Genomic DNA, 20,030 nt, shown 5'->3' on the forward strand with positions numbered 1-20,030 from the left:
GGTTAAAACATTTATTTATATATTTTAAACGCTGAAAACAATATACAAAACAGAATTTAACATACCAGGTTTATTTACAATGTAGACATTCCATTAATAATTTGAAAGGGAAAAATATATATGCTGAATCTCTTCTTTACAAAAAAAAAAAAAAAATGATGTGGAGAATAAAAACAAAAGAATTTTTGCACAATTTCAATAAAATAATTTTGCTCCCATACAATAAATGGAATTATTGTTGTAGTGTAAAATGCTTTAGAGTTTGAGGAGTGCTTCTGTACAGTTTCCGAGATGCGTGGCGTGTATCTGGCATATTTTGACATAACACTTTATTATTTATTAGTGGATATGGTAACTTGAATGGCAGCGCGAGTCTAATTAATGGTCTGGCAGCCGACTTTAGTCTATAAAAGCGTGGGAGGACTGCTGGTATGTTTTTAAATAATGGTTAAACATTCCACGAGGAGGAAGCGCTCAGTTTTTCCGGTTTGCCGTGCTCGACTTTCCGTTCAGATTCTGTTCCGAGTCGTCTAGATCCGGTTCTGAATCGCCGGAACTTTCGGTCTCTGCCTCGTCTTTTGACATGGTTCCTTTGGAAGTAATTTTCTTTTTAGAATTTTCTACCGCGACGGTACCGAAAGCAGGATTCTTCTCCGTTTTTGTGTTAGACAATGTGGGATTGGCGGAAGCAGATTTTGGTTCTCCTTCCTCTCCGTCTAAGAACTTGTCCCATTGCGCCAGTCTCTTTTCCCTGTCTTCTGCAGACTCTTCGATTTTGTATTTTGTTCTCCCGTCCCAAGTTTCAGCTCTCAGCTGTCTACCGGCGAACCAGCGGCCGTTCATCAGGACGACGCATTCGTCGGCCTGTTCTACTTCCTTGAACGAAACGGATACGATCCCCTCGGGATGCCTCTAAAATAGAATAATTAACATTAAAAAATTAAATTAATGTTTCATTACAATAAAAGAATTAAAAATTTGGCTTACGTCGTAGACTACGACTTTCTTAACTTCTCCGCACTTCGAACATTCCTCTCTCACATCCTTCTGGTACTCCATAATAAGTGATGGATCTCTCTGATAAAATTCAATAAAAGTTTTTTATATAATGTTTAATTGTGTGTTTTTTATTATTTGAATTATTAAACTACTAATTCATTTTCGTGGAATTCTTAAAAATCATTTCACTTGAGAAAATAATTCTGAAATACTGCATCAATTTGCAAGAAGTTGAGCAAAGGATAACAAACTAAAAACTTTTCAGATATAATTATAAACACATCACATTTACTTAAACACTGAGTTGCATGGAAATACATTTTGTCTTCAACAGTGCATTCATTTTATAAGCATTGTCTACAATAAAGAAGTAGAGGCAAACGAAGTGTCAAATGAGTGTAGTCAAGCATTATTACATACAAATGAACACACTGTTAAATCGAGAAAGGAATTATAAACCAAAATCTGAACTTATGCAACTACGACATGCTATAATGTAATGTTAGAATGCATATTTTGTTGATACCACTGTCAATTAATATTCTAGTAATCTAGGAAAATTGAAATATTTCTTATAATTACTAAATTACCACTACTATATTCGGTACAATCTCAATAATCCGACATATAAGGAACCATAACAGAATTGGCTTAAGGAGATTGCCAGATTATTGCAAAGTAAGGTAGATTTAATCATTCGGAAAGAAAATATTTGTTTATCTGCACGATTTTAGTATATTAATGCAACATACTAATATTAATTAATTAAAGTGAGGTGAAATTACTACTTAGCAAGGAAGCAGCAAACATAATAACTTTCAATTAATTTGGTGGGAAGACAGAATAGTCAAACAAAAATGCTTAGCTATGACTAATATACATAGAGGTAATGATAATATCACTGTCATATATTATAATTAACAGATCATAATATATAATAGCAATGAATAAATTAATTAATTGTTCTCACATTAAAAATGAATCCATTTTATTATATTTCAGTTGTTAAAACTACACATATTCAATATGATTCTGCTAAACAGAAAGAAAACCATTTAAAAATTATTTATTTTATTTTTTTAAACAGAACTTTGTTATAAATATATAATATTAGTAGCTGGACGACTGAGAAAGCATAGAATAGGCCTTTCTTCTCTGTAAGACCGAGGTTTGAGTTCGGGTGGCTTGGAAATTTTTTTGGGTAAGTCGGTCTAGATACGTCGAACACTATTACGAGCTAAGTCAACCTCACAATGGACATAAAAAATAGGTATTTCGATTGAATATGTTTAGAAACGGTGGACCAAATCCACTCATTCTGAAGCATTGTAGTCAAAGTACAACATATTGGAACGCCAGACTAGAATTGTTAGATATGAGATGGATGCCAATGTATTAGTAGCTATTGTTTACACCCTGCTTGAAAATATGGTCCTTGCTTCTCTCATATTTGCCAGAAAATAGATTATTCCTCATATCTCATAGACAGTCAATTTTGTAGTTGATTATGACATCAAATACAACAGACAATCAGCATTATCAGATCATCACGCTCCCCTATTAGTCCATTACATCAAGCTCAACAGTGTATAAGTGAAAAAATCAAAGGACAAGTGTTTTTAATTTCATTAAAATTGATTACAATATTGAGTAATTAATCAACTCGGCTTTACCATGACAGAACCACTTTTCCACAATATTAATCTCTAGACAATATCAATCAATGTCACATATTAATTAATGAAGTATTGTTCATGTATACAAAGATTTTATCGCAAGAAAATTAACTTTTTGGTAATTAGCGTCATCTACTACTATTTTATTTTATTATGAAGTCCTTACTTCATGATTATTTCTCTCGAGCAAATTGTTACAGTATTGGCATTATCAAAAAATCGATAAACAATACACTTGTCTCTCGATACTATTTCGCATATTATTCACTCGGTCTGTAATCCGATTCGAAAAACAATGTCAACAAACTACTTTGGCACAATATACTCTTTGCAAGGTGTTGGATTGGGTTCCTAAGTCCGATGTCACTGACTTTAAACTTGAAATTTGATCACATTTACCGTATTTCTTCAATTCTAAACCACATATTTTTCATATTTTAACGTCTCCAAAACCAAATCCATTTTACATTTGAAGTCAAAAGTTCAATTACCTCTTCGGTAAATTTTAAACTGCCAAAGGGCAAATTGCGAGGAGACATTATCCGCATGTAAGACGACAGGCGAACATTACGAAGTTTCTTCATCATTTTAGTCGTACATTGAGAATATGACAGATCTGTCTATTATCTAGTAAGATGGAATGGTTTTACTTTAATCATCAATTGAGTTTTTAAACTTGTGAGTAAGAAGTATTTATTTGGCTAGAATTGCCAAATAAATTGCTACTAATAAGTATGTCAGGATTTCTAATAAATAAATACTGGAAATTTCCATTTTTTAAAAACTTTTTATTGCTTCCAATTTGCTTCGGAATCAACAACTAATGTTGCAATTTCAACATCTAAACATTATTTTCTGTTCAAATATGCTTTTGATTTTATAAAATCATATTCTATTGTTATTAATTTTTAAGCAGTAGTAAAGACTTTCCAATTGCTCGAGGCTAATGAAAAGTTACGGTAGTCAAAGCCAATCTTTATTGGGAGTCCTAAGCTATGATCCATTCCTTCATCACTCATAAAGAAGGATTGCAAAAGATTTAAGCATACACATAACGTACAAAAGGAAACCCAACGTTTTCCACCTTCTGTCTAATGCAAAGATGGCACTGAGGACACAAGAGCACCAGTGGTTTATTGCATCCCACACAGGACGACAGGTTCCACAGAATAGTAACATATATAAGATCCATGTACAGATTGCAGCAAGCCAGGTTAAAAGATCACAAATATGACATACAAAAAAGGAAACATTAATACAGTTCTGGCACGTTACTCCAGCGATCTGGGGATTTTCCTGTTGGAACCAAGCTACCCTAATACACAGTGTCTTCGACTGACAAAACATTAGAATGTTAGAAGCTGTAGAGATCTACAGGGTGGACAGGAGTGGAGCCTGCATCAACACTGACGCCATTCATCTACCAAATGCATGAAAATAGTATGTAGACTCATAAACTATAGGAAATATAAGACATGTCACAGCCTTTATTTGAACTTATTTGAAACTTTTAAAATTAGAATGCAGCTGCATTCTATTTATAGAACGGTTTTTCCGCTTTATGGTTCCTGAAGAGGGCCAATAAAATAGCGGCTGAAAACGTTAAAATATTGAATTCCTTTGCTGGAAATTTTGTATTGAGGTGCGATTCTCTACAATATAACTTAACAGATAGCGCCGCATATGATTTTATTAGGAGGTTTTAACGCTATAAAACTTTTTATATTTATAATTACTATAAAATAACAAAAAGCTTAATTCTGAGGGTAGAGATGAATTTTATAAAAAAGTATAAATGTTAATAACGAGTAAAATCATCATTAAGTTTAACCTTTCACCACCCCCTTGACCTTTCACACCACCAAAATTTAAAGCATCAATGCCCCTTATATACAAGCCACTATTAAGTGAAATAGATTTAAGCCAACACACACACACAAATCCATGGAAGTATTTTTGCAATTTTTTCACTTTTTTGGATTCAGATCTCAACACATGGAGAACAAAAAATTCAGAGGGTTAAATTTGACGCAATTCCAATACTTTCCCTTGTTATGTACGTAACAATAGGAAAAGTAAAAATAAAGTCGAGAGTTGTGTTTTGAAGATAGTTCAAAATGGAACATGTAATAATGGCATTTCATTGCATGATATTATTACTTATGCAATTTAACAATCAAATGATCAAATTCACACTCCGAGGCATTATCACCAAGCACCAAGAATGTCTGACAGAATATATATCAATACAACCTCCAAAACTGGGATTAAATGGACAAAAGAAGAGGAAGACCAAGGACGACTTTGAACGATAGATTTAACTTATGAAAGACTTTGGACTTCTTGTTATTGACCAGAATGAAGTGAAAACATGTTGTAGAAAACCCCCATAGCACAAGTAAAATTAAGACAAACCACTTTACAAATGATGTAAAGTGATCAATCATACTAATCTAAGGAGATCAATCATACTAATTTTTAACCACTTTACAAATGATGTAAAGTGGTTAAAAATTAGTATGATTGATCTCCAAGCTTATGGTATTATACTTAAAAAAATTGATTATATAATAATAAAAATCTCACCTCAAATTCGATGGGATCAAACATATTGTATATAATTACAACATTCTCGTGCTTTCCCCTCATTCCTCTAAGTTTCTCTGGTCTCCAATCAAATAACCTAATAAAATAAAATTAAAAATTTACAAAATAAGTTATTATTTTATTTTTGAATCTTACAATTACCAACTTTTCTATTTTCTTTTTCATTTTCTCCTTTTCCTTCCCCTTTTTCTTTCTTGGTTTTTTGCTCGGATCATACGCTCCTTTCAATTCGAATTTTGCCCTTTCGACGTGTATCACCTTATCTTTATAAATATACCCGTCTAAAATGTTCAAAGCAAGATCGACGGATTCTACCTAATGAAAAAATGCACCTTGCTTGTAGCTAAATGTGATTCTTTACATGATACGAAATATTGCATCCAAAATAAATGACAATGCAACCGACCTTTATGTAGCAGCAACGCCCGTCTCCTTTCATACTCCCGTCCGGATTGCGATATAATTTAATTTTGAACTGACCAGAATCCGGATCTTTCATGACCAGTCCGCATTTACTCATGAGTTCGACGAATTCTTCGTCTGTCATGCTCAGCGGCAAGTTCGATACGTAAACGTTCGTGTTGTGTGCATCGTCGACTTCGAACCAACCTTAAAGAAGTAAAAGTAATACACTTAATAATAACAAAAATAATTAAATGGCATCCAATCAAACAGATTTGGTTAGACAATCACAGAAAGATGTAAAACCTGCAAAACATAAACTAATATTTTATTATTTAAATCGACAGTAATATATTTGGGGATGATTCGATGTAAACTAACATGCAAGAAAAATTTTATAGGATTTATTTAAAATGAAAATTAGTAAATCATCTAGTAACGATTAATAAATATCTACTTGTAAAATGGGAAAACTTGGAAATAAATACTTCTGGAACTTCGTTTTAGCATTGGATCGGATTTTAAAAGTTGACAAAATAAGACAACACAACACTTGGGCAATCTACCAATGGGGCGTATCTTCCAGAAGGTCTTTCTTCAGAAAACGGGCTCCTGTTTGGACATTAGACACGTGAAAATAACCCAGAAAACTCTCGACAGCCAGCTTGGTGATATGAGAACCCGAGACTGACCATCGGCGTTTAGCAGTTTTATCCACTTGGGCGCTGGCGGACAACGTCAGATTTTAAAATTAAACACAAAGAGATTAGTTGAATCAAAATGTATTTTGATCCAACAACTAACTGAATCAAAATCAAGGTTTTGTTTCAGTAATTAGATCTTTATACTCAACATATATCAAATACAAAGCCTGACTTTCTTAATTGACTAACTTATCAATTTATGCTCTATTGTTATAGATTGAAATAATCAATCACCTACCCTTAAACAACATTCGTTAGTTCGACCACTCTTATAACCAAAAGTAATCTGATTATTTATGCTTAGACCTTTATATTTGATTTCAAAATCCAATCTGGCACCGGAACCAAAAAATTCCAAAAATATTTACGACTTCTTAAAAGAAAGCTGAAATTTCTTAATTTTTATAAATATGAAGTAAGAGATTAAAGCAAAAAGAACAGGTGCTGTTATAAATAATCCAACTTAAATGTTGACGTTTAAGTTGGATCACACTGGACTATATTTTGACTAAACTTTAACCATCAAAACTAAGTAACTTGGACTAAAATCTACATACAATTAATGAATTAACTGAAGATTAAACTAAATTTTACTTTCTTCCATACAACTCTCAATTGTTTTAATTTTTTTAAATAAATACTAATCTACGTTTTACTTTTTCGAATAATTGTTCGACTGTCGCGTAAAGTGTAACCGAAACTTAATTTTCAAAATAATAATTGGCAAAAATTTTATAAACTAGTGTGTCTAAGTAAGTGCTTGTTCCTCAAATAGAAATTGGTTTTGAATATTTCTCATAACAATTTATTTCCAGAAGCTAATTTTAAACGAAAGGACACGGCTGGAATTCGAAATACCAAGATGATCGCACGGCAAAAGAAAAATGCAAGTTAAAATATAATTGTCTCCTTTCGGCAAATTAGTAGTAATCATATAATAAATTATCTGAATAAAACTAAAAATAATAATAACTAGAGCATAACTGCTCGATTGCTAAACTAATACGAAATGTTGGCACATTGTCGACTAAATATGCTGTTACATCTATTACGGGTGGACCCGACAGATTTGCAATAAGGCCAAGTGGCACGAATAATGGTGAAAAATCATATCCCAACTTGTATCGTATCTCGATAAATTATGAAAATCCTTAATGAAAGATCTAAGTCTCAACTACTTTCGATAACACCAAAGTTTCGGTATCTAATGACAACAAGAGGCTCGCACCGCATGTTCAAACATTGAACTTGCACGTTATGGCCAAGAGACTAATGAACGATATATTTATGCATGACACTGATTCAAATATTTCGATATTTACGTAGACACCACGGATTCAAAATCATACTCCACGGTCTGTAGCTTGACGACAGGATAACACCTTGTTACTCAAACTATCTGCCCGAACTATAACATAACAACTGAATAAACTCTGACTTTAATCAGATAAATAAATAAATATAGCCAGATTTTTTTAGAAACACATTCTACTTACCTCTAAACAAAATTATATAATAGATAAAATTTTTTAACACGATGCAGAAAAATTAAAATTCAGAGGTATTATAATGTTTTAAATTTAAGACACACTCATGATTTAAAAAGAGATTTTCAGAAGAAAATTAAATCATAATTAGAACTAATAACTAAACAGTTTGCTCTTAAATAAATTCTTTTTACTTATGTATTTAAAATACAGGACTTCCGAAAAAAATGTTACCATTTCCATTATTGTATATTATGCTAATTATTATCCAAGAATGTCGTAAAGTAAATTAAAACATCTGAAAACCATCCGAGTTTTATGTTTGCCAGTTATGTTTCTTCGTGCAGCATTCCTCCGACCGACACTCAAATTCTTCCTATGCTCGCCGTGGCATATCCTTGTCGCTTCTCCCGCGATGGCCACAATTCTAAGGCTCCACAGATTACACGTAAATTTTGCATCCAAAATAAATGACAATGCAACCGACCTTTATGTAGCAGCAACGCCCGTCTCCTTTCATACTCCCATCCGGATTGCGATATAATTTAATTTTGAACTGACCAGAATCCGGATCTTTCATGACCAGTCCGCATTTACTCATGAGTTCGACGAATTNTCTGAAAACCATCCGAGTTTTATGTTTGCCAGTTATGTTTCTTCATGCAGCATTCCTCCGACCGACACTCAAATTCTTCCTATGCTCGCCGTGGCGTATCTGTTGTCGCTTCTCCCGCAATGGCCACAATTCTAAGGCTCCACAGATTACACGTGTCATGCAAAGACAACTGACTCCAACTTTGCAAACCACACAATGCAAAGTTTGTGGTGTAGTTGCCATTTTGTTTTAGATAGTTAGTAGATTACGAGATGTTCGAATGTGGATGGAAGACAAAATCCTTGGGCAATTACTCGATCAATCTGCATACATCACATATTTCTCGGATAATAATCGACATAATTACTATCTTGAAAACAAAGTGAATCCTGGAAAAAGCGCAACATTTTTGAATAAATAATAAATACAGTTGAAAGATTGATCTGACAATGACAAATTTCGTCACAACCTTTCGGTAAATAGTAAAAGTGTACTCGAATTTAAGCCACCATCACTACTTTAAGTCCGGAATTATGAATAAATACAACATAACTTTGAAATAAACATTTATATCCATCTATTATAGTCTAATTATATTTGACGAAAGAAAAGTACCGGAATTAACGACGGCAACTTAATTTAGTTTTGCAAAAACGGCCATTTATATTTTGTTTTAAAATAACGCAAATTACACAATACATAGTCTAATTAACAATTTGCTACAATAATTTAACTAATTAATAATTTGCTATAAATAACCTATTACAAAATTTTCTTTTATCTCTTTTCTTCTGGAAACACATTGTGTTTTTTTCTTTATTGTTAGGTTGTGGGAAACCTAACACTCGTTCTGGACTTCAAATATGGACCCAGTGTTTAGTTTCTCACAATATAAAAAAATAAACTCACTAAATTATTATTTTATAATAATGCATTAATGTTTTTGTCAATTTTCTCTTTGGTCTTTTATTATCCAAGCCTACATTTAACGTAAGCCAAATTACTGGATATCTTAGTAAGACATTTTCCGAGTTAATTTTAAATTTATTAACGAATTTAACACTAGAAAGTAAAATGGAAGTGCAATCTGATGATAACTTCATTAAATGGAATTATCTTGGCATCTTAATTAACTAATTCAGAAAATCTAGAAACAGATTCCCTTTACTTATCTCTACTATTAAATTCATTGATAAATTATTTTCAAGTCGACTTCAATTAATGGCATTTGTCTTTTTCTACTTTGATTTCTCATTTTAAGAATTAATAAGTTACCAGGTTCACTGTTCACTTTTCTTTTTTCTCCTTTTTGAGGTTGTTTAAGAACGGCCGAACTGGCAGTCTCCTCTTTCGAAGTGCAGGACGTGGCGGTGTTTTCGTAACCGTAATTGGCCTGATAGGCCGCTATAAAATTGTCGTCGATCTGTAAAATAATTTAATAAACGATGTTGCACAATTCAAAATAATTTTTATTCTCTTATGGTTCTTACCTTTGGAAACCACGCCTGTTTTTCCGTGTTCCATTCGTAAACGGTTCCGTCCTTTGGATCCGTGTAAACGCAAGAATCGCCCTGCCATTCTCCATGTTCTTGTTTCTGTTTCTCTAACGCTTCGTATTCTAACTGTTTTTCAAAATCGGGATCGTTCATGTTGTTATCTAGAAATATTAAATTTACTTTAAATTCAGAATTATCAATCATAACGTGTAGTAAAATGGATTACAACTAATGCTATAAATTCTTATCTACTATGATTTACAGTGTTCTTCAAAGCATGACACCTTCCTTCATTTATTTATAAGATTCCTGTACGTGGAAGCAGAGATGGTTAGCACTTCTGCCATTCTTACTTTGATGCACTGTGTCATCATTGCATACTTTTGTTCTACGTTTGTGCTTAACTTTTTTCATCTCATGCTTGATCTAAAAATTGTTATGCACAGTATCAAAAAAGGTCTATCAAAATATTTAAACCAATCCTTAATATTCTCCATGTTGTCTATGTCACAGCAAATTAAGAATCACAAATTTTCAACCAATCATCTATTTAACACATTAACTGCCATCCGATGCACCGGAGGTCGTACCAATCAGGCCTGCAAACAGCCATACAACCGCCGGCGGTCGGAGCCAACTTTATAGATATCCGCGAGAGGATGTAAAAGAACATCTTACGAAGCCAGGATAATTTAACCTTGAGTGAAACTATATAGGTTATAGTGAAGTCGGGCGGTTGAATGGCTCTGTATGGCCCTAACCAGCATGACCACCAGCGCATCGGATGATGGTCAACATGTTAATAATAATTTACACTGTTCCACAAGTATTATGGAGCTGTTTTAATGCTCGTTATATATTTGGCCGGATCCACAGCAGGATGAATAGAAATCAACAGGTGGATCCTGATACATTGGAGTCAAACAACCTATAAAAAATCCTGAGGATCCAAACCAGCTTAAACTTGTGTGTAGAGCGGCTGGCTGCATTTGATATGTAACACAAACAAAAACTTTTAATTACAATAATTTCTTTCAGAGTTTATATTCCATGTTTCAAACTTTATATTATGTCCTTATACTTTTGAAATATATGTAGGGTATGTATATATTTAAGATATTAAATTCTCATTTAATAAAATAATTAAATAAATTACCAATGACCTACTTTAAGTGGTTTAGATAATATATCCGTATACAAATAAATTCTCTTTAAATTCTTTTAAAATAAACTGACTTAAAACATTTCTTATTTAAACAAGAAACTGCATTACTTTCTTCGGATTTGTTTTTATTTAACATTGGCAAATTAATTGTTTACTATGCTTTTTGGCGTCTGGCACTAACAAGCTTATATGCTGCCAATGAACAGTAAATTTTATTACTTTGTGTAATATTATCCAAATATCACTATTTATAGAATATATTGTTAATTTTGAAACTTATTTTACCGTCTTTATTCCGTTAGCTAACATTTTTTCTGTGTTTTATGCAATAAAATTTTATATATTTAATTACATGTGGCGATTTAACAGAAATTTGTTTATTCAGAAAAACCATTTAACTTTGTTGTAAAGGTTTGAGTTTCGTTAAATATATTGGCATTCTTTTATAGTCGTATCTTCAATCTTTACTGATTAGCAATTTAAACAAATAGTTTTAGAGATTTTAATATTAATTTTATTAAGCTTAACAGTTATTATTCTGCCTTTAAACTTTAGTAATATAGACTCGTTTGCAGAGACGATGAGAAAAACGTAGGCTATCTATCGAGAGCAGAGAATTAAACAGTAGCTCAAACTGTTTGGTTTTCTAAATTAGGACAGGCAACCTATGGCCCGAGGACCAATTCTGGTACACAAATGTATGTAATCTGGCTTGCGATCATTTTCAAAATATGCATTTATATATTATTTTTCTTATAAATAAAATAAATTATGTGTATGTACAAACATTTATAAATGTTATAATATATATATGGTAGCCTCTTAGTAAATTTCCTTAACTCGAAATTTATTTTTATCCCAATCTAACTCCCATACATTTAATGCATTCTGTGTTCCTATAAGTAAAAACAGAAAAATGTGATCTTGAGACTATTTTATGTCTAATTTTGTGTGTTTTCTTTTATGTTTTAGAGGATATGGACAATATTATCACAGTTGAAAATTGTACTGTATAGACATAACCTCCAATTGAACAGCATAAAGCAAATTATCGGTAAATTTAATTTATAAGTTTATCTATATGCAGATTCTTACTTAAACTAAACATTCGTATTCTATAATTTTCACTGTAAAGTTTAAATTGCATGTTGATGGTTTCGTTATGGACAGTGACCAGTTAATCGACAGTTTTGTTATGAAGTAGACAAATGGCAAACAACAGAAAACTAAAGATTTTGCAATCAGGAAAGGTATACACCATGAAGGCCATAAATGAAAGCAAAAAGAAAAAACACAAATTGTCAAAGAATTTAACATTCCATTGAATATTTTACATTTTTGAAAAACAAGGAGAGAATTTTGGAAGGCAGAATCAGACAGAAGAGAAAAGTAAGCATAAATGCCAGTGTTGAGATGCAAAGAAAGTACAGTATGTGCCGAAGTGTTCTGTACAGCATAGAGACAAGAATGTCGCCATCGACGAAAAACTTAAGAGAAAAATATTGAATAATTCAAACAACAAATAAGATTTAACAGAATCAAATGAAGCAGCAAGTGACCTGATAAATTTAAGAGGTGGCACAGAATAGTTTTCAACAAATTCTGTGGCAAAGTGCAGAAAGCAAGTGATTGATTAAAAAGTTTATCATAGACTATACGAAAGTATAACTTGGACAGTGTGATAACTGCTATTAAGTACCGTTAAGTGGCGCTTAATGAATGATGTAAGGAAACCCAGACAGGGTCCTAGGCACAGTTTATAAAGAACAGCATAAATATGAAAATTTTATTAAAAAGTATTAATATTTTTTGTGTTTGTTCTGACTAGAAACAATTAATTTTAAATAAATTTATACTACTTACTTTAAACAGGTTTTTTTCCCCAATTACACTTAACTTGCATACCAATTACACTTACCAATATGGTAAGTGTAATTGGTATGCAAAATAACACTTTACGTTATACAATACTATAACAGTATATTACATAAATAATAATAATAATAAAAAATTATGAAAAACTGTATATAGTTAGCCAATAATATGATAGACCATCAGTGACTAAGCGGATAAAACAGTCGAACTCCGGTAGTTGTTGAGGGTTTGAGCCTCATCGAGAGGCAGGTGGTACAAAGTTTTTCAGTTTTTTTCACATGTCTAACACCTAAATAGAAATCCAACTTTCATAAAAAGCTCTCCCGAGATGCACTCCCCTTGGCAGATTTCCTGTGACTTCAATCACCTTATTTCATTAGTTCAATCTAATAATACGACAACAAAGGATATGTTGTATTTGTAAAGGAATTTCTAATTATGCCAGTGAATTTGATGTTTTTGACACACACAAAAATGGCTTATTTTTTAAATGTCTTTCAGACAGAATGACATATTTAAAACGGTTTCACAGATGAAAAAAAAAAAAAAAGCAAAGAACATATAACTGTTCTTTATGGAACAAAGATAAAAAAAATGAGAAACTACCATTGTTATAAATGTTAAATGTTATAAATTTTAAGAAATCTTTAAAACAGTGTTTCTCAACGGGGGTAATATCACCCCCATGTGGGCGTTTTTCCGTGTTCAGGGGATTTGTAACAATTTATATTTTGGGGGGACAAAAAACAATTTTCTGGGCGATATAGTAAAACATTATATTAAGAATAATTAGATATTTTATTCGCTATATCGTACAATAATTAAACAAATAACATTATACTAGTCTATTCAATGCAGTACGAATTTGGCGATAGCCTTGTCCCTCGGCATCGGAATTTTATAGTGAAAAGGGCGATACTACATTGAAGGGGGCGACAATTCATTAGAGGTTGAGAAACACTGCTTTAAAAGATTTCTCCAATTTATAACAATGCCTCAGTGTTTCCTTAATGCTAAGACATTACGGATAAAATATACTGAAAATAAGATAGCATGAATGATGTAGCTTTTTTTCTCACTAGCCAAAAGAATTAGACATTTGCACAATTGTTGTAAACAGAAAAATTATTCTTTTTATCAAAACTGTGGTGGACATTCAACAATTAGTGCTCTGACAGCTATAACAGTTTAATATTTTACCATCAAATGTAACTTGTAGATTGAAACTTCTAGATTGGGAGATCATTGAAAACTTAAATTATGATACAGAAAGCTTACCTGAAGAAAGACATTGAATGTTATTGAAGATTTATTATCACGTGAGTTTGCAATATCACAAAGTTTGCAAAGATCTATCAAGTAAAAGCATAGAAGCATTAAATACACATACGTTATCTGACAGATAGCTTGGAAGAAGAAGAGTCAATGTCAAGTGCATTGATTCTTATTCTTCCAAGTCATAGTTTATATAACTACGACTGCCATAAATGATTAGGCTAAATTCTGAATATATAGTATATATTATTATTATATATATATTAGCCCGATCATTTACGGCAGTTGTAGGTGTATTTGCTTAAGATATCGGGTTTCGATTGATGTATATTTTTATATTCATAGTTTATATGACAGTTTGCAAGACAATTGTTGTTCAGTTGCCAGTATTTTCAATAAAAATTAAGTTTCCAATAGTTATAAAATTAAATGTCATATATTTTTGTTACTTTTAGAATGTATTTTTTCTTACTCTTAAATAACATGATTTTGCACTAAACAAGACTTTATAGGAATACAATTACCATATTATACAACAGTTACCATACCGTGCATATATTGTGATAGTTGAAGATAACGACACTGCTTAACGTGACTACAATGTTCGGCAAAGCAAGTGCTGTTATAAGTATACAAACAATAATTAAATAACATCAAAATAATTGAGAAATTATAACTTACAATAATACAATGTTCTCGCTCAGTTACTCAGTTAAATTAAAATAGATACATGTGCCCAGTGTTGAATGAGCTTTTCAGAGGTGGGAATTGGTGAGATTGAGCTGGGAGAGAGTGATAAAAACAATGGTCTTAATAATAATGGTCTAAAATGTACATTTATTGACCTCAGTATTTACAATAATGAAACTGCATAACACAAAAAAATTGCTCAGACTAAAGATAACAGGGAAGTGGGACCCCGACATGTTTGTCCCATAGACTTAACATTGCACCTTTGCCACTTCTGCCTGAACCATTGCACATACTCAATCTGTCTTTAGCAGCATTATCTGTAGGATATGAGTTTTAATTTGATATCTGAACTTCTGAACTGTACTTTTAGCCCATGCCATTTATTCAAACATTCAAACTCACGTTATAGTATTATTTAAAATGGATCAATGCAATGCTTTTAATTGTTATACGAGTGAGGGGATCAAAAATAATAAAAATCAGCCACGTGCATGTGATACTCAAATGCTTGTAAATTATTTAAGATGTCGGGAATATAAACAATATTTTGAGATAAAAATAACATTTAACATACCACCAAACCTAAATTCCATCCAATAACAAAATTAAATGCATCTGCAAACATTTTCGATCTCCTTCTGAGACCTGCATCTGGATTTAAAGCTGAACTATAATGGAATGTTTCAATCCAAATGTCAGTGGAATACGAAAATTAAATCATCATTTAACCAACCAAGAGCATGAAAGTATGAATGACCGATTGGCTCAATGATATTTTACATTTGTATTCTGCCAACATTTGGATAGAAATGTTCCATTATAAAACTTTAAATCCAGATGCAGATCTCAGATCAACAATGTTTGTAGATGCGTTTAATTTTGTCACCGGACAGAATTTAAGTTTAGAAGTGTGTTAGAGAATGCCAAACAGTCCAGTTTGCAGAGTATAGAACCATAAAAATAACTATGTGAAGAAATGAATATATCTGAAAAATTTTAATCAAATGTACAATAAATTAATTGTGTTAAAGATTGTAGGTAGGTAATATTGTGTCAGGAATTATAAGCAAGCTTAAAAACAACAAAGGGCACAATGTTTGTAGCTAAACAGAATGCACCACATTTTACAATACTGCAATTATTTCTCATTTACAAAGCTATCTTTTGACTTTTCTATACTCAAAAAGACTTCATACAATTCAGGACAATAGGATAAACAACAAATTTTGACAACTGTTCTCTTTGTTACTTAAAATTAACAATGTCAGGCATCAAAGCAAACCTACAAACAATGCCAGCTGTCAAAACAAACCTACATAATTTACAATCTTCAATGATCTATTTTTTCACTTTCTGTAAAAAAAGATGTATATATCTTCCTCTGCCTTTTGTCAAAAATTTCTGAAATTTTGCAGGGTGGTTTGTATATTAGAGGAAAATGTTTCTATAAATTTTCAGGAAAACTGGACCATTAGTTTGGGAGATATTAATTAAGTAAATGAGGGCCACATCTCAAAATTACGAAACTTTTTAACTCATAAATGTTTTTACTTCATTAAAAAGTAAAGGTGTTTTGAAAATGTTTTCAACAATTACCCTACTCCCAATATTAATGCTTTTTTGATGTGTTTTAAAATAAGTTTTGATAGAATAGACCAATTGAGTTCTAACTTTATTAATGAAACAGTTTTTCCCCAACTTCGGGTCGATAAAAGAATAAATAACTAATTTTATTACAAAATTATTTGAGATAAATATCGTTTTCTGTTATTAATCATATTTTCCACGGAAATTAGACCAAAAGATATTTATATGTTGAAGAGATGGAAGAGGACAATATTTTTAAAACAGTTAAATGACCACTACTTTACGAGTAATCATTCGTATCAGAAATGTTGTGTAAATCTGAAGAGTTAAAGATAATAGTAGAAATTAGTAGGACAAAAACAAAGAATGCCAGCATAGAGCAGAGGCCATCACAGCGCGACCCAACCTATATATTTTTCGACAGAGATAAGGAGACAAAGTGCAAGTCGAACATCATTAGTCTTTGTCTGGCAAACTCGCCAGTTCATCCGTCTTTCCGGTAGTCGGTTATTACTCGGGCCGTCATCTACCTATGACTTTACCGTCGGAAAAAGCCACACGGACGTGCGGTCGAGAGTTTGACAAAGCGGGGATAAATTTCGTCACTCCATTTTGCACACACATCATTACAGACACCTCGGCGGAAAAGTCTGGCAACGACTTTTTTACACACGGGGCAAAGTCGATACAAATGCAGCTCCGAACGACGCAGTCGGAATCTCGTCGGAGCCGTAGACCGTGCCGACGGGAGTAAAAGAGCGAAAGAAGCCGATGGGATGGCGCGACACGGGCACGGTCTAAGGCTCCGAACCGCCTCGTTTGAGCCTCCAGTTTTCAATGTTCGTGCTACATTTAACGTTTATGAATTTTTATGTGCAAGAAACCATATAAAATTATATATATATTTTGTTGTGTTTTAACTTATAAATTGTCATTAAAACAATATCGATTTTTAAATAATTATTCAATCCAATTGATGAAATTAAATCCGATTTTACGTCACGCATTAGCAAATTTACGCACACGTTTATGAATTTTCCCGCTAATTACATTGATAAAATTCATTGCACGTGACAATTTCCCGCAATTACGGATACTTCCCTTAATTGCTTTATATAAAAGATTATATGCGAGTTTTAAAATACGTAAAATTCAACAATTACCTTTTTATTTATTTACGGATTTTATAGAATTGACGATCGGTAAACGATTTTTGACTTTCGACTCTAAATAGCACGTCGCCATAATGCGCCATCTACAAATGTCGAAATGATTCACGGAGGAAATTATTATTTTTGTAAAATAAAATATAAATATAATTTGAAATTATTACTTTTTAAATACATTTAAATTAATTATTTAGAAAAATATAATATAATAATTCAAATTGAATGCGATTCAATTGACGAATCGGTCCTGCTCCCGCTTCGTTTCTGACATGGCCGATATCATGATGGACGCGAAAAGTTACTTTTATGGCCATACGCCGGAAGGTGTTAAAATTATATATGTATATTGTGGAATATACCGAATATACTTAATTGAAAATTTAAAAAAATTTTATGCACTTATAATAGCGAGGTTGAGGCCGAAGTTTTAAACGCGAAAACGTGTACATCGGACGTTCAGGCGCCGCTTTCCTGTAAGCCTAGAAGTTTGAAAATGGTGTTTGGATAGTCAATGGAATCATGCTCGACATTTCAAATACCATTGTCAAACTTCTAGGCTTACAGGAAAGCGGCGCTGAACGTCCGACGTACACGTTTTCGCGTTTAAAAGTTCGGCCTTAACCTCGCTAATGGCTGCGTTCGGCAGACTCAAAAGTTTCGGAGCTGTTTGGCATTGTTCTGCTAATCTACAGTAGCTGTGTTTAGGAACATTGTTGGTGTTTTGATGTCACATTCGGTAGCGTCTTTCATTTACGCTACAGCAACTGACCAATGATGGCTCCTCCCCTTTTCAAACGTATATGTAACTATATAATAGCATTTCTCAGTTACAATTGTTGACTCTGCCGAACGCAGCCATTGTCAGCTTTAGGGGATTACCCATAATTTACCTAATTCTGTTACAAACAATTATTCGATTTACAGACAAATTGTGACGAAAATGATGCTAGTTTCACTAGTACATTTGACAAATTCCCAACCAAAGAACCTAGACGAAATGATGAAGTTGGAAAATAATTTTATGTTTATTTTAGTGTGAGAGAACTGAATAATTATATTCAGGATGTGTTGATTGATCTAATTTCAATGCAATCCACCAGTAGTGTTGGCTACAGTATAAATAAAGAAATTATTACTAAGCATTGTCAGATTTAACGTTACATTTTATCTTAAAGGATCCGAATAAATGTGATGAATATAAGAGAAAACAAAAATTTCACTTAAAGCTTAGGCGTGGTATACCTGAATACTTTGTTTATAGACAGCCTCTAATGGGCATGGGAAAACACTACTTCTCACAGGACGGACAGAGATTTAAAAACAATGCTTATCATGGCCCATACGCCGGAAAGTACTATAATGAGGAAATGTATCCCGGTTTTCACGTTACGCAACCTTGCTGCAATAATTTAGAAAAATATACTAATATGCATTCTGATATTTGTAATTATCATAATTCCATAATGCTTAACCATATACAAACTTTTGGTTTGGAACGGAAGTCACGTTACTCCGATCCGAAAATTTTCCTTGAACGGAGTTAAATAGATGACCCACACGATTCTACTGCTAACAGGAAAAGTATGATTTACAAGGGAAATGCACCACTAAAAGAATCGAGAACACCTTTGACGAAAAGTTGCAGCCCGGCATTTTGACGACTTCACAATAAATAATCGCTAGTTAGAATTAGTTTGGTTTATTTGGTTACCGCAACGCGACACGTGAGCGATCTGCAGAGGAGGATGTATACCCGAAAGACTTTTATGGGAAGCTGGACCCTATTTAGGCGTTACTCTACGTGGCCAGCCCATTGGCCATGTCCGAACCCAGGACAAACTAACTACAGGTGTTCGGTGGTTTTACCATTAAGGACACTTATTAAGAAAGTATCATTCAGAAATACAAAAATTCCAGTGGCAAGTACCATATACTGTCGCTGTAATTAAGAATATGAGAAATTTTTCCTTCGGTGTTCATAGCTAACCATGTTCTTCCTTCTTTACCTTCTTCTAAATCCATACCTAATGAACGATAATAGAGATAATAATATAATATTAATTCAACATTTTTCAATACGTGTTCGATAATGGTAGACTTAATACAAAAATATATACTTTCCTCCGATTATATCCGGATTCTTTTCCCAATTACTAAAATGTGTAAATTCGATGTGTGTGTCATAAGAGATGTAATTTCTCATGTGAAAAATACAAAACCATTTTATCCCAAATACTATTTCTCACTATATTGAATCAAGTATACTTTTTCTTTCTTTATACATGATATAAAATTTAAAA

At 32.5% G+C, this 20,030-nt stretch overlaps 1 protein-coding gene across 1 annotated transcript; it reads right to left on the bottom strand.

Annotated features, from left to right (window-relative positions):
- Positions 1–58: 58 nt before the first annotated feature.
- LOC111640025 (HIV Tat-specific factor 1 homolog) lies at positions 59–17,828 on the bottom strand. Its single transcript, XM_023386030.1, has 8 exons — positions 17,725–17,828; positions 9,961–10,127; positions 9,746–9,893; positions 5,689–5,891; positions 5,428–5,597; positions 5,262–5,358; positions 988–1,077; positions 59–912 (listed from the first exon to the last, which is right to left on the bottom strand). Exons 2-8 carry the CDS (start codon positions 10,117–10,119, stop codon positions 475–477), a joined length of 1,305 nt encoding a protein of 434 aa, XP_023241798.1. The 5' UTR covers positions 10,120–10,127; positions 17,725–17,828; the 3' UTR covers positions 59–474.
- Between the last annotated feature and the right edge of the window lie 2,202 nt (positions 17,829–20,030).

Source organism: Centruroides sculpturatus, unplaced genomic scaffold (assembly GCF_000671375.1).
Source record: "Centruroides sculpturatus isolate CEXI.00-Female unplaced genomic scaffold, Cexi_2.0 scaffold1413, whole genome shotgun sequence".
Classification (NCBI taxonomy): domain Eukaryota; kingdom Metazoa; phylum Arthropoda; class Arachnida; order Scorpiones; family Buthidae; genus Centruroides; species Centruroides sculpturatus.

Excerpts from the sequence above, each read along its gene's own strand:
- LOC111640025 (XM_023386030.1), bottom strand. The coding sequence starts at position 10,119 with ATGAACGATCCCGATTTTGAAAAACAGTTAGAATACGAAGCGTTAGAG. Across the intron at positions 9,894-9,960 it reads AACAGGCGTGGTTTCCAAAG|ATCGACGACAATTTTATAGC; the intron begins GTAAGAACCATA and ends ATTATTTTACAG. Across the intron at positions 1,078-5,261 it reads TTGATCCCATCGAATTTGAG|AGAGATCCATCACTTATTAT; the intron begins GTGAGATTTTTA and ends GAATTTTATCAG.